General features: G+C 37.5%; 1 protein-coding gene across 4 annotated transcripts in view; it reads right to left on the minus strand.

Moving 5' to 3' along the window:
- Positions 1 to 18,149, minus strand: part of TWSG1 (twisted gastrulation BMP signaling modulator 1) — a 72,509-nt gene that overhangs the window by 20,267 nt on the left and 34,093 nt on the right. For all 4 annotated transcript variants that reach the window (XM_042910513.1, XM_042910514.1, XM_042910511.1 and 1 more), the window contains exon 3: positions 15,595 to 15,694. In XM_042910513.1, the coding sequence (XP_042766447.1) occupies positions 15,595 to 15,694 (100 nt within the window). The remainder of the gene's footprint in view (positions 1 to 15,594; positions 15,695 to 18,149) is intronic.

Raw genomic sequence — 18,149 nt, forward strand, 5'->3', positions numbered from 1 at the left:
AGCCTGCTTGGGATTCTCTCTCTCTGCCCCTCCCCTGCTCATGTTCTCTCTCTTTCTCAGTGATGAGGGAACAAAAGGCAAGCTGACATTCCCACCCCACCCCCCCACCCCCCACCTAGATGAGATATGTGTGATATTCCTTGGGGACTCCTGGCTGCCCAAGAACACAGGAAAGGGAAAAAACAAATGGTTAACTGATAGAGATCATAGACCTGCAGGACGTAAGTCTCCATCACTCCTCCATAGTGATGTGGGAATCAAAGGCAGAAGGAAATGGCAGATAGAATTAAATTTCCTTGTAACCTGTAGCCCACTGACAAATACTTGAGGCTGGCAGAGTAAAACTTTTCTCCAGGAACTCCCTACTGTCTTAATGCTAATGCTTTGCTAGAGGGAAAACAACTATCACTTGACAATAGCTAGAGCTCCACTATCCTGTGCGTCTTCTTTAGCATATGAAAATCTCACTGGAAACTTCCCCTGGACTTGACCTCCCACCAACTCCATAGTATATAAGCAGTCTCTCCTCAAGGTCTGGGGCAGCTCTTCCTGCCCATGGATCCTGTTCCCATGCTTCAATAAAATCACCTTTTTGCATCAAAGATGTCTTCAAGAATTCTATCTTGGTCATCAGCTCTGGACCCCATGAACCCCACTAAACCTCATCATCAAAATAAATACACTTAAAAAATTTTTGTAAAAGATATTTTTAAAAGGCAGAAGATATATAGGACATATACTACAAACAAACTCAAAAGTTCTTTCTTGGATAAGGAAGGTGAACTATGCCCATGAGTGACTTTAAAAATCGTTTAAATGAAAGCAGGCCCCTTGCTTTGTCTGGGGCTCATATACAAATACAAAAGCAAAATAACTTCATAATGCAATTCCCAAACCTGCTTTTATGACAACTGAAGGGAATTTTAAATAATAAGCAATTTGGTCTAGCAATGTGAGACCAATTATCATTTCTAAAAATAATAGTCCAATGGGTATCACAAAAGAGAATCCTTTTCTTTTAAAGGTTAATTTAGAAAAAAAGGTATAGCTATGAAAAAAAAAACTTAAATAAAAAACAATTACCTAACATAGCTTTATTTTGGAAAAAAAGGTAATTGAACTTGTTCCTGAATGTTATTATTCCATGACTCATATTTGATATATGTAACAGATTACAGTGCGTTGAAAGGAAAGACAAGGATATTTAATGACCATCTTTGAAGAAAATTCACTCTAAGTAAGCAGCTACTAATTACTAACAGAAAATTGTGACTGGAATCATTTTGGAATTAGCCCCTGGGCTATTTGTCACATGGATAAATTAAACTCAGTTTTGTTACTTATTACTTTCTAAATCAATAAATCAGCTTTAAAAGTGAACTCTGAATAGGCACATATGACTTTAGTCTTCAGTGTCCTTAAGTACTTGTTGGGTAACAATTATAAACATCAGAGCCAATCAAACATCATTAAGCAAAATAAAACCAAGTAAAAAAAAGCCTATGTTCCTTGACATATCAATTCTGGCATATGTATTAAATCAAATGCAACACTTAAAATGGTTGGATTTGATGGAAACCATGATGTATCTAAGTAATATGCATTGTTTTCTTAAATACTCTGAATATTTTAAAAGGAAATGGAAAATGGAAATTTTCCATAAAATGGAAAATCATATTTGTCAGTAAGGATTTGAAAATAAGTGTTTACTGTAGGATACAAAATTAACACATAGAAATCTGTTGCATTTCTATACACTAATAATGATAAAGCAGAAAGAGAAATTAAGAAAACAATTCCCTTTACAGTTGCATCAAAAAGAATAAAATACCAAGGAATTAACTTAACCAGGAAGATTAAAGACCCGCACTCTGCAAACTGTAAAACAGTGATGAAAGACATTGAAGAAAACACAAATAAATGGAAAAATAAACCATGGTTGGAAGAATTAATATTGTTAAAATGTCCATACTACCCAAAGCAATATACAGATTCAATGCAATCCCTAACAAAATACCAATAGTATTTTTCACAAAACTAGAACAGACAATCTTAAAATTTGTATGGAACCACAAAAGACTTCAAAGAGCCAAAACAATCTTGAGAAAGAAGAACAAAGCTGGAAGTATCACAATCCCAGATTTCAAAACATACTACAAAGCTGTAGTAATCAGAACAGTATGAAACTGACACAAAAATAGATGCATAGCTCAATGAAACAGAATAGAGAGCCCACATCTATATGTCAATTGATCTATAAGCAAAGGAGGCAAGAATATAAATGGAGAAAAGAAAAGTTTCTTCAATAAACAGTGCTGGGAAAACTGGAGAGCTACACGCAAAAGAATGAAACTGGTTAGCTTCCTCACAAAATATACAAAAATAAACTCAAAATGGGCGAAAGATCTATGTGTGAGACCTGAAACCAGAAAGCTCCTAGAAGAAAACACAGACAATAATCTCCTGGACATGTTTCCCTTAGCAACATTTTTCTAGATACGTCTCCTGAGGCAAGGGAGACGAAAGCAAAAACAAACTAGTGGGACTACACCAAAATAAAAAGATCTTACCCAGCAAAGGAAGCCATCAACAAAAAGGCAACCTAGTGAATGGGAGAAGATATATAAATAATATAACTGATAAGGGGTTAATATTCAAAATATATAAAGAACTTATACAACTCAACACCTAAAAAACAAATAATCCAGTTTAAAAATGGGCAGAGGACTTGAAGAGACATTTTTCCAAAGAAGACATACAAATGGCCAAGACACAAGAAAAGATGCTGAACATCACTAATCATGAGGGAAATGGAAATGAAAACCACAATGAGATATCACTTCCCACTAGTCAGAATGGCTACTATCAAAAAGACAAGGGGCACCTGAGTAGTTCAGTTGGTTAAGTGTTCGACTTCAGCTGAGGTCATGATCTCATAGTTCGTGAGTTCGAGCCCCACGTCGGGCTGTGTGCTGACAGCTCAGAGCCTGGAGCCTGCTTCAGCTTCTGTGTCTCCCTCTCTCTCTGCCCCTCCCTTCCTCATGCTCTGTGTCTGTCTCTCAAAAATAAATAATAAACATTCAAAAAAAATTAAAAAAAAAAAAAAGAGCAAGGTGTTTAAAAAAAAAAAAGACAAAAGGGGCACCTGTGTGGCTCAGTCAGTTAAGCATTTGACTCTTGATTTCGGCTCAGGTTATGATCTCATGGTTCATGAGATCAAGCCCCACGTCACATTATGTCTCTCTCTCCCTCTCTCTCTGCCCCTCTCCTGCTTGCACGTGCATCTCTCTCTCTCTCTCTCTCTCTCAAAATAAATAAATAAAGACAATAAGTAAATTAAAAAAAAAAAGACAAGAAATAACAAATATTGGCAAGGACGTGGAGAAAAGGGAACCTTCATGCACTGTTGCTGGGAATGTAAATTGATGCAGCCACTGTTGGAAACAGTATGGAGGTTACTAAAAAAATTAAAATTAGAAATACTATATGATCCAGTAATCCCACTTACCGGATCAAAGAAAATGAAAACACTAATTCAAAAAGACACGTGCACCCCTATGTTTATTGCAGCATTATTTACAATAGGCACAATATAGAAGCAACCCAAGTGTTTACTGGTAGGTGAATGGATGAAGAAGAGTACTACATATACACAACGGAATATTAGCCATAAAAATGAATTGCAACATGGTTGGACCTAGATGTTATTATGCTAAGTAAAATAAGTCAGAGAAAGACAAATACCATATGATTTCACTTATATGTGGAATCTAAAAATCAAACAAACAGACAAAAAAAATCAACAACAGACTCATAAACACATAGAACAAACTGATGGTTACCAGAAGGGAGGAGGACGGAGGGACGGGCAAAAATGGGGGAAGGGGAGTGGTAGGTACAGGCTTCCAGTTATCGAATGAACATGTTACAAAAGGACGAATGATACAGCATAGGAAATATAGTCAATGGTATTTTAATAGCACTGTATGGTGACAGATGGTAGCTACACTTGTGGGGAGCAGAGCTTAATGTACAAAGTTGTCAAATCACTATTTGTACACTTGAAACTAATGTAACACTGTGCACCAACTACGCCTCAATAAAAAGTAAGTAAATAAAAATTAAAACAAAAACACGATAACATAGGGTAGGGACCTAAAGTCATTTATTTTCACCCAAGGCACTTTGTGCTGTACTCTAACTTTATTCATGTCTTCCTGAACTAGGAATATAATTTGACCATACCTAAAAATAACTAAAAATGGGGTACCTAGGTAGCTCAGTAGGTTAAGCATCTGACTCTTGGTTTCAACTTAGGTCATGATCTCATGGTTTGTGAAATTGAGCATCAGACTCCATGCTAACGGCATGGAGCCTGCTTGGGATTCTCTCTCTCCCTCTCTTTCTCAGCCGCTCCTACACTCTGTCTCTCAAAACAAATGAACAAAAATAACTAAAAAACCCCAATTTCCTATACTAGTATTTTGGTTGAACTCTTAGCACATATATGTTCTTTAATATTAGAAAGTAACATGCTGGTATGAAGCAAAAGAGAAATCTGTGTGGTAGCCAATGAGTACACCTAGATCTGATCTGAGCTACAAAAGTCACAGCTATGGGTGCTGGGCTGGCTCACTTGGTTAAGTCTCCGACTTTGGCTCAGATCATGATCTTGCAGTCTGGGGTTCAAGCCCCATGTTAAGCCCTGCACTGACAGCCCAGAGCCTGGAGCCTGCTTTGGTTTCTAGATCTTCTCTCTCTCTCTGCCCTCCCCCCACCTGCACTCTGTTTCTCTCTCCTTCCCTCTCTCAAAAATAAACATTAAAAAAATTTTTTAAATAAAAAAAGGCACAGTCATAACAAAAAGCGTGGATGCCCCAAAAGGGAGAGGCCAAGACCCAGTGAAGTTAGTACTAGAACTGTGGCCGTGAATTCAAAGTCAGAGTTCAAGGAATTCATAAGGCAAATAAAGGAGAATTACAGAAGAAACATGTGATCTACAGGGTGGCAGAGCCTATCTTAAGGCTCAAGGTTGTGTTCCAAGTATCAAGTGCATAGCTGTCTAATCTTGTTTTCCTGGGTTTTGCAGGTGCTGCCTCTTACCTAACAGGTCCCACCTTCTTTTGCAGTTCTCTTAGGCTTTTCTCTCACCTGGGTGAGATGTGGTATCTCTGAAATAGTGTGGCATTTATCTTTCAACAAGTTTTTGTTGGTAAGCAGTTTTTCAGCAGGCTTCCCAGCCTCGTCTTGGAACATATAATTTTGTTTTTGTTTTTGTTTTTTTTGAGAGAGAGAGAAAGATTGTGAGGAGAGGGGCAGAAGGAGAGAGAGAGAGAGGAGAGAGAGAATCCCAAGCAGGCTCTTTGTCCAGCATGGAGCCGTATCTCAAGACTTTGAGATCATGACCTGAGGTGAAATCAAGAGTTGGACGCTTAACTGACTGAGCCACGCAGGCATCCTGTGTTTTTTTGTTTGTTTGTTTGTTTTGTTTTGCATATAATACTTTCATTAAGTACCGAAAGTGGCCTCAGTAACAGAAAGAATCTAGTGTTTCCAAATCAACATTATCAAAACAGTGCATCACTGAATTCCAGTGTTCCATGAGACATATTGAGTATCTCACTTGTTTAAAGTGTTCAAAGAGGGGCACCACGGTGGCTCGGTCAGTGAAGCATCCAACTTTTTTTTTTCTTTTTAATGTTTATTTTTGAGAGAGAGACACACAGAGTGTGAACTGGGGAGGGATGGAGAGAGGAAGACGCAGAATCCAAAGCAGGCTCCAGGCTCTGAGCTGTCAGCATAGAGCCAACTCGGGGCTCGAGCCCATGAACCATGACCTGAGACAAAGTCTGACACTTAACCAACTGAGCTACCCAGGTGCCCCTGTGTCCAACTTGATTTTGGCTGAGGTCATGATCTCACAATTTATGGGATTGGGCCCGTGTGGGAGGCTTTGATAGCATGGAGCCTAATGGGGATTCTCTCTCTCTCCCTCTCTCTCTGCCCCTCCCCTACTTATGTGCTTTGTCTTTCTCTCTCAAAATAAATAAATAAATAAACTTAAAAAAAAGTGTTCAAAAATGAAAAAGGTGATGGTTGCTATGTTTTTTCTTCATTGGTGAAAGTTACTCATTTTTTCTTATAATTTAACATTGGCCATGAATTCAATTTTTAAATGCACATCAAACACGGCTCAAAGTTAAAATTTCTTAAAGGAGTGTGAAAATTAATAAAAGAAAACTTCACATTTTAGTCAGGAGGCCAGAAAGGAGAGCTCTCACACCAAACCACTCCTTACAGCCCATGGCAATCCCCATAAGAAGAAGCCTATACTTTGCTACCCCAGAAGGAGGAAGGTTTTCTTCTCCCCCAGCAATGGCCCAGATAATGAGAGACTGTCTCAACTCAGCCAGTGAGAAGCCACTGCATTTTCAACTCTTAGTTTACTCCAGCAGACTTTTTGTTTACAAGAGTACCCCCAACACCTCCCTGTCCTCCAGACAAGAGTGTTCCTCTCCTTTGTTCTCCACACTTGCCTATGGTTTTGCTGTAGCTTGCATGTCCCAAATTGCAATTCTCTGCTATTCCCAAATAAACCTCTTTTTGCTTGCAAAAAAAAAAAAAAAAAAAAGGATAATTTTACTTTTAAGGTTTAAGAGTCTATTATATTACACATCATTTAATAATTTTCTAAAATGCATTTTAAACCACTATGTGATACTGTATGATTCCATTTATGTGAAATTATAGAACAATAGTTAGGCCCGCTTGTTTTTGCTGCGCATTATTCTAAAAGTACAGGCTAATGCCAAATCCAGAATATAAAATAGAGCATTTCATTTACACAAAAACTTAATATTGTCAATGGTCTGTTTCTGTACTTTAGGGCAAAAAACCACAAAAAACGAAAAACAAAAAAACTCACGGAAAACAAAAAGTAGCCTAATTAATGAAGTCAGCATTCTTTGTGTTTAATATATAAATAACTTTCGAGAGAATCAGTTTTCTTTTTTTTTTTTTTTAACGTTTATTTTTGAGACAGAGAGAGACAGAGCATGAACAGGGGAGGGTTAGAGAGAGGGAGACACAGAATCGGAAGCAGGCTCCAGGCTCTGAGCTGTCAGCACAGAGCTCGACGTGGGGCTCGAACTCACGGACTGCGAGATCGTGATCTGAGCCGAAGTCGGCCGCTCAACAGACTGAGCCACCCAGGCACCCCAAGAATCAGTTTTCAAGAGCTAAGCCTGTGTGGGAAGTCTCTTGCACGTCGAAAGGGAAGAAAAGAATCCTTTTATCAACTGTAATGTGTACACGTGTACACTTGAAATTAATATACTCTGGGTAGAAGAACGACAGATGGATGCCGAGCCTTAATAGATATTAAGATATGTACAAGGCCTCTATAAATACAACAATGTGGTTTTCTCCAATTTTTTTAAAGATTTTATTTTTAAGTAATCTTTCCACCCAACATGAGGCTCAAACTCACAACACCAAGAGTCATATGCGCTACTGACTGGGCCAGCCAGGTGCCCCAAAACAGTGTGGTTTTGATGCACGAACAGACACAGAGATGGATGGCATAGCAGAGAAAACCCAGAAATAAAGCAAAGTGCATATGATAAAGGTGGCATCTTAAATCAGTGGGAGAGAGCCTTTTAAATAGCTTTATGCCTTTATAAATAATATTTAAATAAATAGTGGTAGTTATTTGAAAAAGAAAAAACTGGATCCATAGTTCATACATAAGCCAGGGTGAATTCCAAATGTATTAGACAGCTAGATGTAGATAAACAAATAAAACCATACAAGTATTATCTGGGAGTACAGGGAAATCCTGATTATGACTCAAAATCTAGAAACAAACACTGATAGAGTTGACAACATAAAATAAAAAACTTTTCAGGGTAAAAAATAACAAAGAAAGTTAAAATACAAATGATCAGCTGTGAAACAAAATTAAAATTTATAACACAGATGTTGGGGTTATATACCTAATATATTTTTAAGCTTCTAAATAATGAACAAAAATACCAATAATCTAGTAGCAAAATGGGCAAAAGATATGAACAAACAATGCACACAAAAATAAATATAAATCATCCTTAAGCATATGAATAGATGCTCAATCTCACTGGTAATAAGAGATAGTGAAATTTTAAAAATATACCATTTCTTACCTATCAAATTAACAAAAATCCAAAACTTTGGTAACAATAGCAGCAAAAGTTTGACAACATAAGCCTTTGGTAATGTTGTAAGGGAACAGGTGTTCTGTTATATTGCCTTCATGAGAAACCAAATGCTACAGCTCTTTTGGAGGAGAATTTGACAATATCTAGCAATATTACATTGACTTGACTAGACAAGATTATTCATTATAGTGTTGTTTGTAATGGTAAAAGATTAGAAATAACCCAATGTCCATCTATCAACAAATGAGTACATAAAATGTTGGGGTTCTATGTAGGTAGCCAAAACAATATTAATATGAAAGAAGTTCCAGGATATTCAATTAAATGAAAAAACAGGGGTGCCTAGATGGCTATTTGGCTAAGTGTCTGACTCTTGATTTTGGCTCAGGGCTTGATCTGTTGGTTCCTGAGTTCGAGCTCCACATAGGGCTCTGCCCTGACAGCAGGGATGCCCTCTCTAACCCCCTCTCTGCTCTTCCCACATGCTCTCTCATTCTCACTCTCTTTTTCAAAACAAACAAACAAACTTTTAAAAAATGAAAAAACAAGAGGGGCGCCAGGGTGGCTCAGTCGGTTAAGCATCCGACTTCAGCTCAGGTCATGATCTCACAGTTTGTGAGTTCGAGCCCCGCATCAGGCTCTGTGTTGACAGCTCGGAGCCTGGAGCCTGCTTTGGATTCTGTGTCTCCTTCTCTCTCTGCCCCTCCCCAACTTGTGCTCTGTCTCTCAAAAAATAAATGTAAAAAAAATAATAATAAAATAAATAAATAAATAGAAAGAAAAAAGCATGAAGCATAATGTTTTATGTAACAAATGAATATTTTGCTTAACAAAATATGAATGCCTATGAAGGTTTTAAAAAATGGTTATAGATAGGATGAAACCATCCATCCCAATTTCCTTGTGCCAATTCAAGTCAATTCAAGTTCAGGTTTATCCTATTGCCCTAGTTTAATTCTCAAAAATGTCCCAGTTTCTAGGTTTTGATTGAAGGGTGCCTGGGTGGCTCAGTTGGTTAAGTGTCTGACTCTTGATTTCAGCTCAGGTCATGATCTTGGGATTGGTGAAATTGAGCCCTGCACAGGGTTGTGCACTGACAGGACCCTGCTTGGGATTCTTTCTTTCCTTCCTTCTCTCTCTCTCTCTCTCTCTCTCTCTCTCTCTCAAAATAAACTTTAAAAAATATTGTCCTAATTTGGATAAAAAATTATGTGGTCACCTTGTCTATAGTTGAGGGAAGGAATAGAGTGGAGGTGACAGAGATGGAAATGAGCCGTTTTGCCACTGTTATATATATTTGTCTTTCTAATTGTGTAAATATTTTACATAATCAAAGCACAAAAAAATTCAAAAAAGGAAATAAACAGAGGCACCTGGGTGGCTCAATCAGTTAAACCCCTGACTCAGGTCATGATCTCACAGTTCATGAGTTCGAGTCCCACATCAAGGTCTGTGCTGACAGTGTGGAGCCTGCTCAGGATTCTCTCTCTCTCCCTCTCTCTGCTCTCTCTGTCTAAAATAAATAAATAAACCTTAAAAAAAGAAAATAAACAATCTCTAAAAACTGAAAACAAATTAACGCAAATGAACCTAACTTTATATCAAATTGGTCACATAACCACTCACAGAAAATTACTCTGACTTTGGAAGGCAGTATTTGGGCTTACATCCTCAGTGTATATGCAAGGACAAAGCAATCTTAACTGCCACTTAATAGTCTTGTTGATGTATTATAAGTCATTCTATTAATGTTGTCAGAAACCAAAAATCTCAGCGTGGAAGAGTTACAGATGTAAAATCAAAAGAAGATCCTGTCACCTTAAATTTGAATTGGCAATATTACTACAAACTCAAAAAGGTTTTCCCTTGTAGCTATTTATTAGCTCTGCCCATGAAAAAGGACTAGTAAAAAGCTAGTAATAGCAACATGTACTCCTATTGCCAAGACTGTGGTCTCTACCTACCATTTTCTTCTATTGGAAACCAAAGACCTCCAGGGAAATGGCTAATTCCATAAGTGAGGCAGAGAATGTATAACATGAGCCTGGGACAGCCTGTCTGAAGCTAACAAAAAGGACAGAAACCATATCAGAAGGACTCAAGAACCAAGTTGAAGAGGTTCCTACTAATCAAAGATGAGACAATTTGAGCAAAAACAATAATGACAGCAACTGATTAAAACACTAAACATATTAGAAAAGTCATGAGTTTACAATGATACTTAAAACATCCCCATCCCTACAAAACCTACCAAAAAGCAAAGCCAAAATGTATTAAATGCTATTGGAATTTGCTAGCGCATGAAGTCAATACTCTAAAAATGAACAAAGATGGAGAATCACATATTTATTTCACATTTCACTTATATATCTTTTATTTCAGGGTAACCAAAGGACTGTAGTAGATGTAAGAAAGTTCTATACAGAATAATTCCAGCTAATAAATGCAGAAGGAAAGATAATAATAGAAGGTCATTATTTAATGAAACTGATAATGGCAAAGGTTGTATCAGTTTGAAGGGTGAAACTACAAAGTGAAAGCCTGATGGAAAACTTCCCACAAAAGGATCAGATTTTCACCATCTGAACCCACCAATTGTTTTGAACATCACTAAAAGCAGGACAACCAGATATTATGGAGTATAATTTACCACTGTATTCCACCCTCCTTAACTGAGCCTGAATCTAATCAGTCTTTAGATCTAATCTTCAATCTATAGGAAATAGGACAAAAAAAACAAGTCAAATAAATATGAGAGGCAATCAGTCAAATCCAAAATGTGATATATTTTCCATCATAACTCACTAGTTTCTTCAACAAGTCAATGGAATTTTAAAAAATTTTGTTGTTCTTGTTGTTTTAGTTTATTTTTTGAGAGAGAGACAGAGTGAGTGAGTAGGGGAGGAGCAGAGAGAGGGGGAGAGAGAGAATCCCAAGCAGCCTTCACACTGTCAGTTCAGAGCCCAGTGTGGGGCTCGAATTCATGAACCATGAGATCACAACCTGAGCTGAAATCAGGAGTTGGAGGTTTAACTGACTGAGCCACCTAGGCACTCCAGTCAATAGAATTTTAAAAGGTGATGATAAGGGAAGGAAGAATTATTTTACAATACATAACAAACCTGTTTAGAAACATAAGAAACTCGACAGCTTACTACAGTAAGAGGACTATGGACCTTGAGTCGACTAAAACAACTATAAACAACATTTAGTCAATTAGGGCAATCTGAATATGGACTGGGTATTAGGTGTTAAGGAAGTATTTGCTGGTTATTGTAGATGTGGTAATGACGCTGTATTGTGTAAGAAAAAAATTTGTTTTTACGATGAATAGCTAAGGTACTTTGGAGATGTAGTGAAATCACTTCATAATAGTCCAACAAAAAAAAGGTGAGGGGTGAGAGATACAGACAGATGAAGGAATGGATGAAACCAGTATGGCTGCCAAAGCTGGGGAGCAGGTACACAGAAGTTCATTGCACTCTCTATTTTTGTGTGTATTTGGAAAAGTAAAAACAAAACAAACACTAAAACAAAACAAAACAAAAGCTGTAGGTAGGGATCTATGATACTCAAACCACAGGATTTGAGGAATGTGTTGAACAGCAAGGATGAAAATGAGTTGTGGTGGTTACCCTTAAGGCAACTTAATAGAAAATCCAGAAAGAGAAACGAATTCTCTTATACAAGCTTGCTGGAGAGAGCCTGCTAGACAAAGTATGTGCTAAAGGTCCACAGAATGAGACTCTAAGGGAAGGCTGCACTCTAATTTGGGTCCTCTCAGAGGCCTGTGCCCCACCCATGAAAAGTATGGGGAGTGTTTCAGTTAAGAAGAGAGAAGCGGCCACAGGTTTACAGAGGACATCACAAGAGCCTAGTGTGGAAGAGAACTGCCTGTAAGGAAGAGAATACTGCTGTACAAAAAGAACTAGAATATGGAAATGTTCTCCTAGAGAGCAGAAAGATTAACTGATTTTTATTTTAAATTTTTTAAGTTTATTTATTTATTTGGGGGAGAGGGGCAGAGAGAGAGGGAGAAAGAATCTCAAGCAGGCTCTGCACCATCCTGTTGCGGGACTTGAACCCACGATCATGAGAACATGACCTGAGCTGAAATCAAGAGTCAGACACCCACATGACTGAGCCACCTAGGCACCCCAAGATTAACTGAATTTTAAAGGAAAGGTTAAATTAGGTTATGAACTCAAGGTTCAAAACTAGTTATTAAATCCTTAGGGGTAAATATTACATGTTTTTAAGTGGGAACTAGCCCAGAAGCATACCAGTTGCTTCTAGAATTGTAGAGATATGACTGTGTATAAGTACTCTTTCTCAGTAGAAGAATTACAGAACTCTTTTCCTAGAAAAGAGGCTCTTCATATTAGTGTCTAAATGAATGGAGGTGCCTGGCTGGGTCAGTTGGTGGAGCATGAGACTTTTTTTTTTTTTAAGTGTCTATTTATTTATTTTTGAGAAAGAGAGAGAGAACAAGCAGGGAGGGGCAGAGAGAGGGAGCCACAGAATCTGAAGCAGGCTTCAGGCCCTGAACTGTCAAGCACTGAGCCTGATTTGGGATTCGAACTCACAAATTGTGAGATTATGACCTGAGCCGAAGCTGGACCCTTTACTGACTGAGCCACCCAGGTGCCCCAAAGCATGAGACTCTTGATCTCCAGGTTGGGTGTGAAAAAAATCTTTTAAAAAGATTAATGGCACTGTTACCATTGTGTGATGTGTAAAACACACACAACACACATATACACACACACATTATTTTAGGCAATGCTAAAAGTGTACTTGTGTATTTAGTATCCATGTTAAATTAAATGCTTATATATGTATTTAGGGGTTAAAGGACTTGTTTTCTCTTTTCTACTTTCATTGTACATTAAATAAACTTACATTTAACGTCCTAAAATAATTCAAAGCTTCTTTTTTCCCCTAACAAAGTTTAAAAAATTATGACCATCAAGGACATAAACTGTCCATCTTGGGAGAATAATGCAGTAAGAACTCGTTTACCTGATAATCGTAAAACACTGGAGTACCTTCTATGTACCAGACACTATACTAGCTGTTAGAGATACCAAGATGAATCTAAGATGACAGAAGAAAAGACACCTCTGCCCCAGTTCTCTCAGAACTCACTACAAAACAATAAGGAAAAACAAGAAAGTGAAACACTAACTCCATCTTGGAGGAACCTACGAGTTCAATGTAGGTTCAATGTAGGTTCCTTGGAGGAACCTATGAGTTCAACATACAAGTTCAATGTGGCGGAGTAAGCAGTCTCCCTCACAGGCAGATATGTGGACACCACAAAATTCTAGGAAGACTCAGGAGTTGCAGGCAAACAAGTAAGGCAGCAGCAAGCTTATTCTGAGAATAGTTATGCCTCCAAATTGGTCCCTGCCTCTCTTCTCCCACAACTGTAGAAGATGAGACAGTTTATTCCCTAGAGAAATTAAAGCAACAAGGCCTTGGACTGGGAATACCAAAAATTGTAGAGGGTGGAGATGAGGGTGGAAAGAAAGAAAGAAAAAGAAAGAAAAAGAAAGAAAAAGAAAGAAAGAAAGAAAGAGAGAGAGAGAGAAAGAGAAAGAGAAAGAGAAAGAAAGAAAGAAAGAAAGAAAGAAAGAAAGAAAGAAAGAAAGAAAGAAAGAAAGAAAATTATAGCATGCTTTCTGAATACTGACATCACCCCTCAGGACCCCAGAACATTCGAAGCCATATCACCCACTCCTACCCCAGACCAGACACTCAAAGATTCTTCCCTGAAAAGCTGTATGATCCCAAAGAGAAAAATCTATAGATCCTCAGGCAGAGGGTTCCTCAGTGAAAAAGACTGCAACCATCTGAGAGGGAGGCAAACTAGATTCCACGCCCTGTCTATGAGCACAAGGCTCCTGATTAGCATTATTAGAGTACCTAACTTATATGTAACAATAGATGGCCAAGGATCAGCAGGCATTTGAGGAAATGGAAACCATGCAAAGAGCAGAAGGGAAAACTTCAACAGCAACTGACTTCCATAATTAACAGTCCCAGAAAGATAAAAAAATATCTTATCTATAGAACAAGAAAAATATGCTCCCCAAAAAGGACAAGCAGAGAAGGGCTCTTGGAAATCAAAAATGAAAGCCAAAATTTCAAACACTAATATGAAGTTTAGAAGATTAAGAAATCATTTAGGAAGTATACTTCAATACAAAAAGACAGATAATAGGATTGCCCATTTAATAAATGAGTTTTCATACTATCATGCATCAAACTAGTATGTAACACTAATTTATTCAATGAATTGCTAAAGTAATTACTGATTTAACTAGAAGTAGTGATAAAACTATCCTGGGAAGAAGATAAGAGATACGAGAGCTAAATTATCATCTACCATAATAAGAAGTCAACTAGTAGTTTCTAAATTCAAAGAATCAAGAGAACAGCATAAGGACATTATTTAAAATTATGGAAATAACATAATACCGAAGAGCCAGAAGTTGTTGTCTCTGATGCAGGAGATCAAAGGATTGGGAAGAAGACGCCAGGGGGTTGTTTAAGTACAATGTGCATGTACCTTAGGTATGTGCATACATCCCACTTTGATAAAAATAGAACTTAATTTTAAAAGATCAGCATGACACCATCCTTGATCTGAAGGAGTTTATACTGTTGGAAGAGACATGCAAAACAATCATAGTAGCACGCAATACACAACTCAACAGAAGCAGACAATCTGAACAACATAGTGGATCTTATCTCAGTCAAAAAAAGGGTGCTTGTGAGACAAGGGGACACCTGAACTGTGGTTTCAGAGGATGGAAAAGGGGTCACTGGTTGGAGAATGATGAATGTTTCCCCTGTCAACAGTCTACACATGTAAGTTTTCTTTCTAAAACCGCAAGTGATAACATTCCATAAACACACTTTCATACACCTTGCTTTTTTTTTTCCCCCACTTAATACCTCTTGGAGACCATTCCTCAGAAAGCCCTTAAAAAAAGCTTTCAGTTTCTCAAGGATCTTTTACTGAAGTCTTACATAAAAGGAAGATAACCTATTTTTAATATACTAACTCCTAATTTCAATTGCAACTACAACACATGCTTCTTATTAAAAATTCAACACTATGAAAAATTAAAAATAAAAAGTAAAAACTTTTCCATTGTTCTTCCATTCCCACTTCCCCAAAATAAGCACTTTGAATTTCCTTCCAGACCTTTTTCTATAAAAATAAAAATGCACATACATGTAAATACTATTCAACTAACGTTCCATGCATCTACTACAGCTTATACTCACACTAGTCTATACACATAAAATACACTTATGTTATTTAAAGTCTCTTAAAGTCAAGGATTCTGTGATGAGAAACTTTAAACTTTACTGCATGTCAACTTACCAACACAATCACAACACTCATCCCAAAGGGTCCCAAGACATAACATACACTCCTTACAGCAGGAACAATTCCCTTCTCCAGGTCGGCACTGGCAGAGCTCCTGGAAATAAGATAGATGTTCAAACTTAAAATTTCAAACAACCATATTTAAAACTGTTAGTTTTTTGCAACAACCCCCCCATATATGCATGTATAGTCATTTACTCTTCACACAATTTTTTATTCAAGATCATTAACTGTTTGTAAGAACATAAATATCTACAATGTCAAGTAGATTTATATTTTCTTTTGGATGCATTCAGTGATCTATTTTGGATGCTTTTATCTTATTGTGAAACCAAAGAAAACCTTTTACTTTATAACCCATTACTTTACCCCCTACACTACCTTGAAAAATAGTTCAGTACAAGCACAAAACCTGCTTTTCAGCTATTAGACTCATTGTATAAATTAAATGAATAGCCAGCTTGTAGCAGGAGCTGTGCTTTCTCAATACGTGGAGTCTTTCAAAAACTGCTATTTTTATTGACCTACAACATATTAAAAGAGTGTGCTTGGTGCAGCAGACTATTTAAAAGAAGGCAGCGATTATTTCCTCCCTATGTCCACCCACCCTCTTTGCAATGTAACTTTGCAGCTCTTCCTATCAAAGGACAGTGTCTATTTCCAGACTAGCTTTAATCAGCAGAATTTGGTGGAAATGACATCGTGTGAGTTCTGAGTCTGGGTCTCCATGGCACTGAGTGCTTATACTCCTCCTCTTAGAACTTCTCCCAGCTGCCATGTGTAGCCTGGAAGAAGGCCACATGGGCAAGTTGGTCCATTGGACGCCTTCCTCTCTCATCCAGCCTCCAACCAACCAGCAGCTGACAATGGACATAAGAATGAGACCAGAAAAACCATACAGTTGATATGGGCCCAAATGGCCAACCCACAGAAATAGGAGCTAAACAAATGGTTACTGTTTTAAGCCACTAAACTTTGGAGACATTTGTCACTCCACAAAAGCTAATTAATACAGCTTGTTTCTCAAATGAAGCTCCCAGGTAATTCCTCTAGCCCCCTTGCCACCAGACAAGCACTCCTAAACAAACCCAACGTAAAGAGAATTCTGTAGCCACCATTGCCTACTTAGCTTTCCCTGACTTATGAGATACCATATACATTTTTATTTTTATTTATTTACTTATTTTTGAGAGAGAGACAGAAGGTGAGCAGGGGAGGGGCAGAGAGAGAGGGAGACCCAGAATCCAAAGCAGGCTCCAGGCTCTGAGCTGTCAGCACAGAGCCCAACGTGGGGCTCAAACTCACAAACCATGAGATCATGACCTGAGCCAAAGTTGGAAGCTTAACTCACTGAGCTACCCAGGTGCCCAAAGATACCGTATACATTTTGAAAAAAATTGAACATAGCACATAATATTCATTCTTATTAAATTCATCTTATTACATTTCTAGACTACTGGAGTCACTCCAATGTTCTAGTATGACATGATTTTTTGCACCCTTGATATTTAATTCCTTTTTTCTTCTTCTCTAAAAGTTCCCTAGCTATTTCACAGCATTTTCGGCAGTCGACACTTGTACTATTTTCTAACTAATTAGAAAATTAGATTAGTTTGATCCCGATGTATACCTGTGACCTGATGATACATGCAAGTGGTAGTATTTTAGTTCTTCAAAACTCTGTACAATCAAGCTGAATTCATTTACTGCAGACCTTCGGTAACTTTGCTAAGTCTATTAGAAAGAGAAGGACTAAAAGGGAAGGGACTTCCTGAAAAGTACAGATGCTTCATCATAAAACTGGGATGCTTGATCCAGAAAAGCTCAAACATACTTGGAAATTTAGAAAACCAGAGTTGCCAAAGATCTATTTTGTGACTGGTTTCTCCATAAAAACCTGTCTGTCCTGTCTTCGGAACAAGAGAACATTTTCTGAGTACACATGGTGCTTTTAGGATACTTTTTGTTTTTCAGTTTTAGAAAGCTTGCCACTTAGTCACAAGAAATAAAGCTTCTTTCAAATATTAATTTACATTATACATAGTGTCCCTTTATTCTCTAGTTGCTTGTATTTACATTATCTATTTAACTCAGGAGAAGCAAACTAGAAAGTAACAAATTTATTCACAGAATACGTCTCTCCTTTTTCCATCTATCGAAGCTTCCAAATAGCTTATTAAATGAGTTACTGTATATCATGCTAAATAATGCGGAAATGAATGTCAATGCAATGGCATCCAGGCTGAGTCATTCGAGCGTTCATTATGCCTTTTTACCATCAGGTATCTGCAAGGTGTTTTCAATTGGAATGAAAGGGTGGTGATACTTTAAGATTACTGGGAACTAATGGAAGGTTAAAACTAAGGCCATTTAAAAGTCGCTTCAACTTGCCTGGATTATGTAGCCCTCAAGATTAAATCTATTTCATGCCCTCTTAATAGATGCTTGTACTTTTACATGTCAGTGTAATGGAATAATGTACTCTAGCAATATGCTTAATAATTTATAATTTACTGATAGAATATAAAGGGAGAGGCTATAGGAAGCTA

The sequence above is a fragment of the Panthera leo genome, chromosome D3 (assembly GCF_018350215.1).
Source record: "Panthera leo isolate Ple1 chromosome D3, P.leo_Ple1_pat1.1, whole genome shotgun sequence".
Taxonomy (NCBI): Eukaryota; Metazoa; Chordata; class Mammalia; order Carnivora; family Felidae; genus Panthera; species Panthera leo.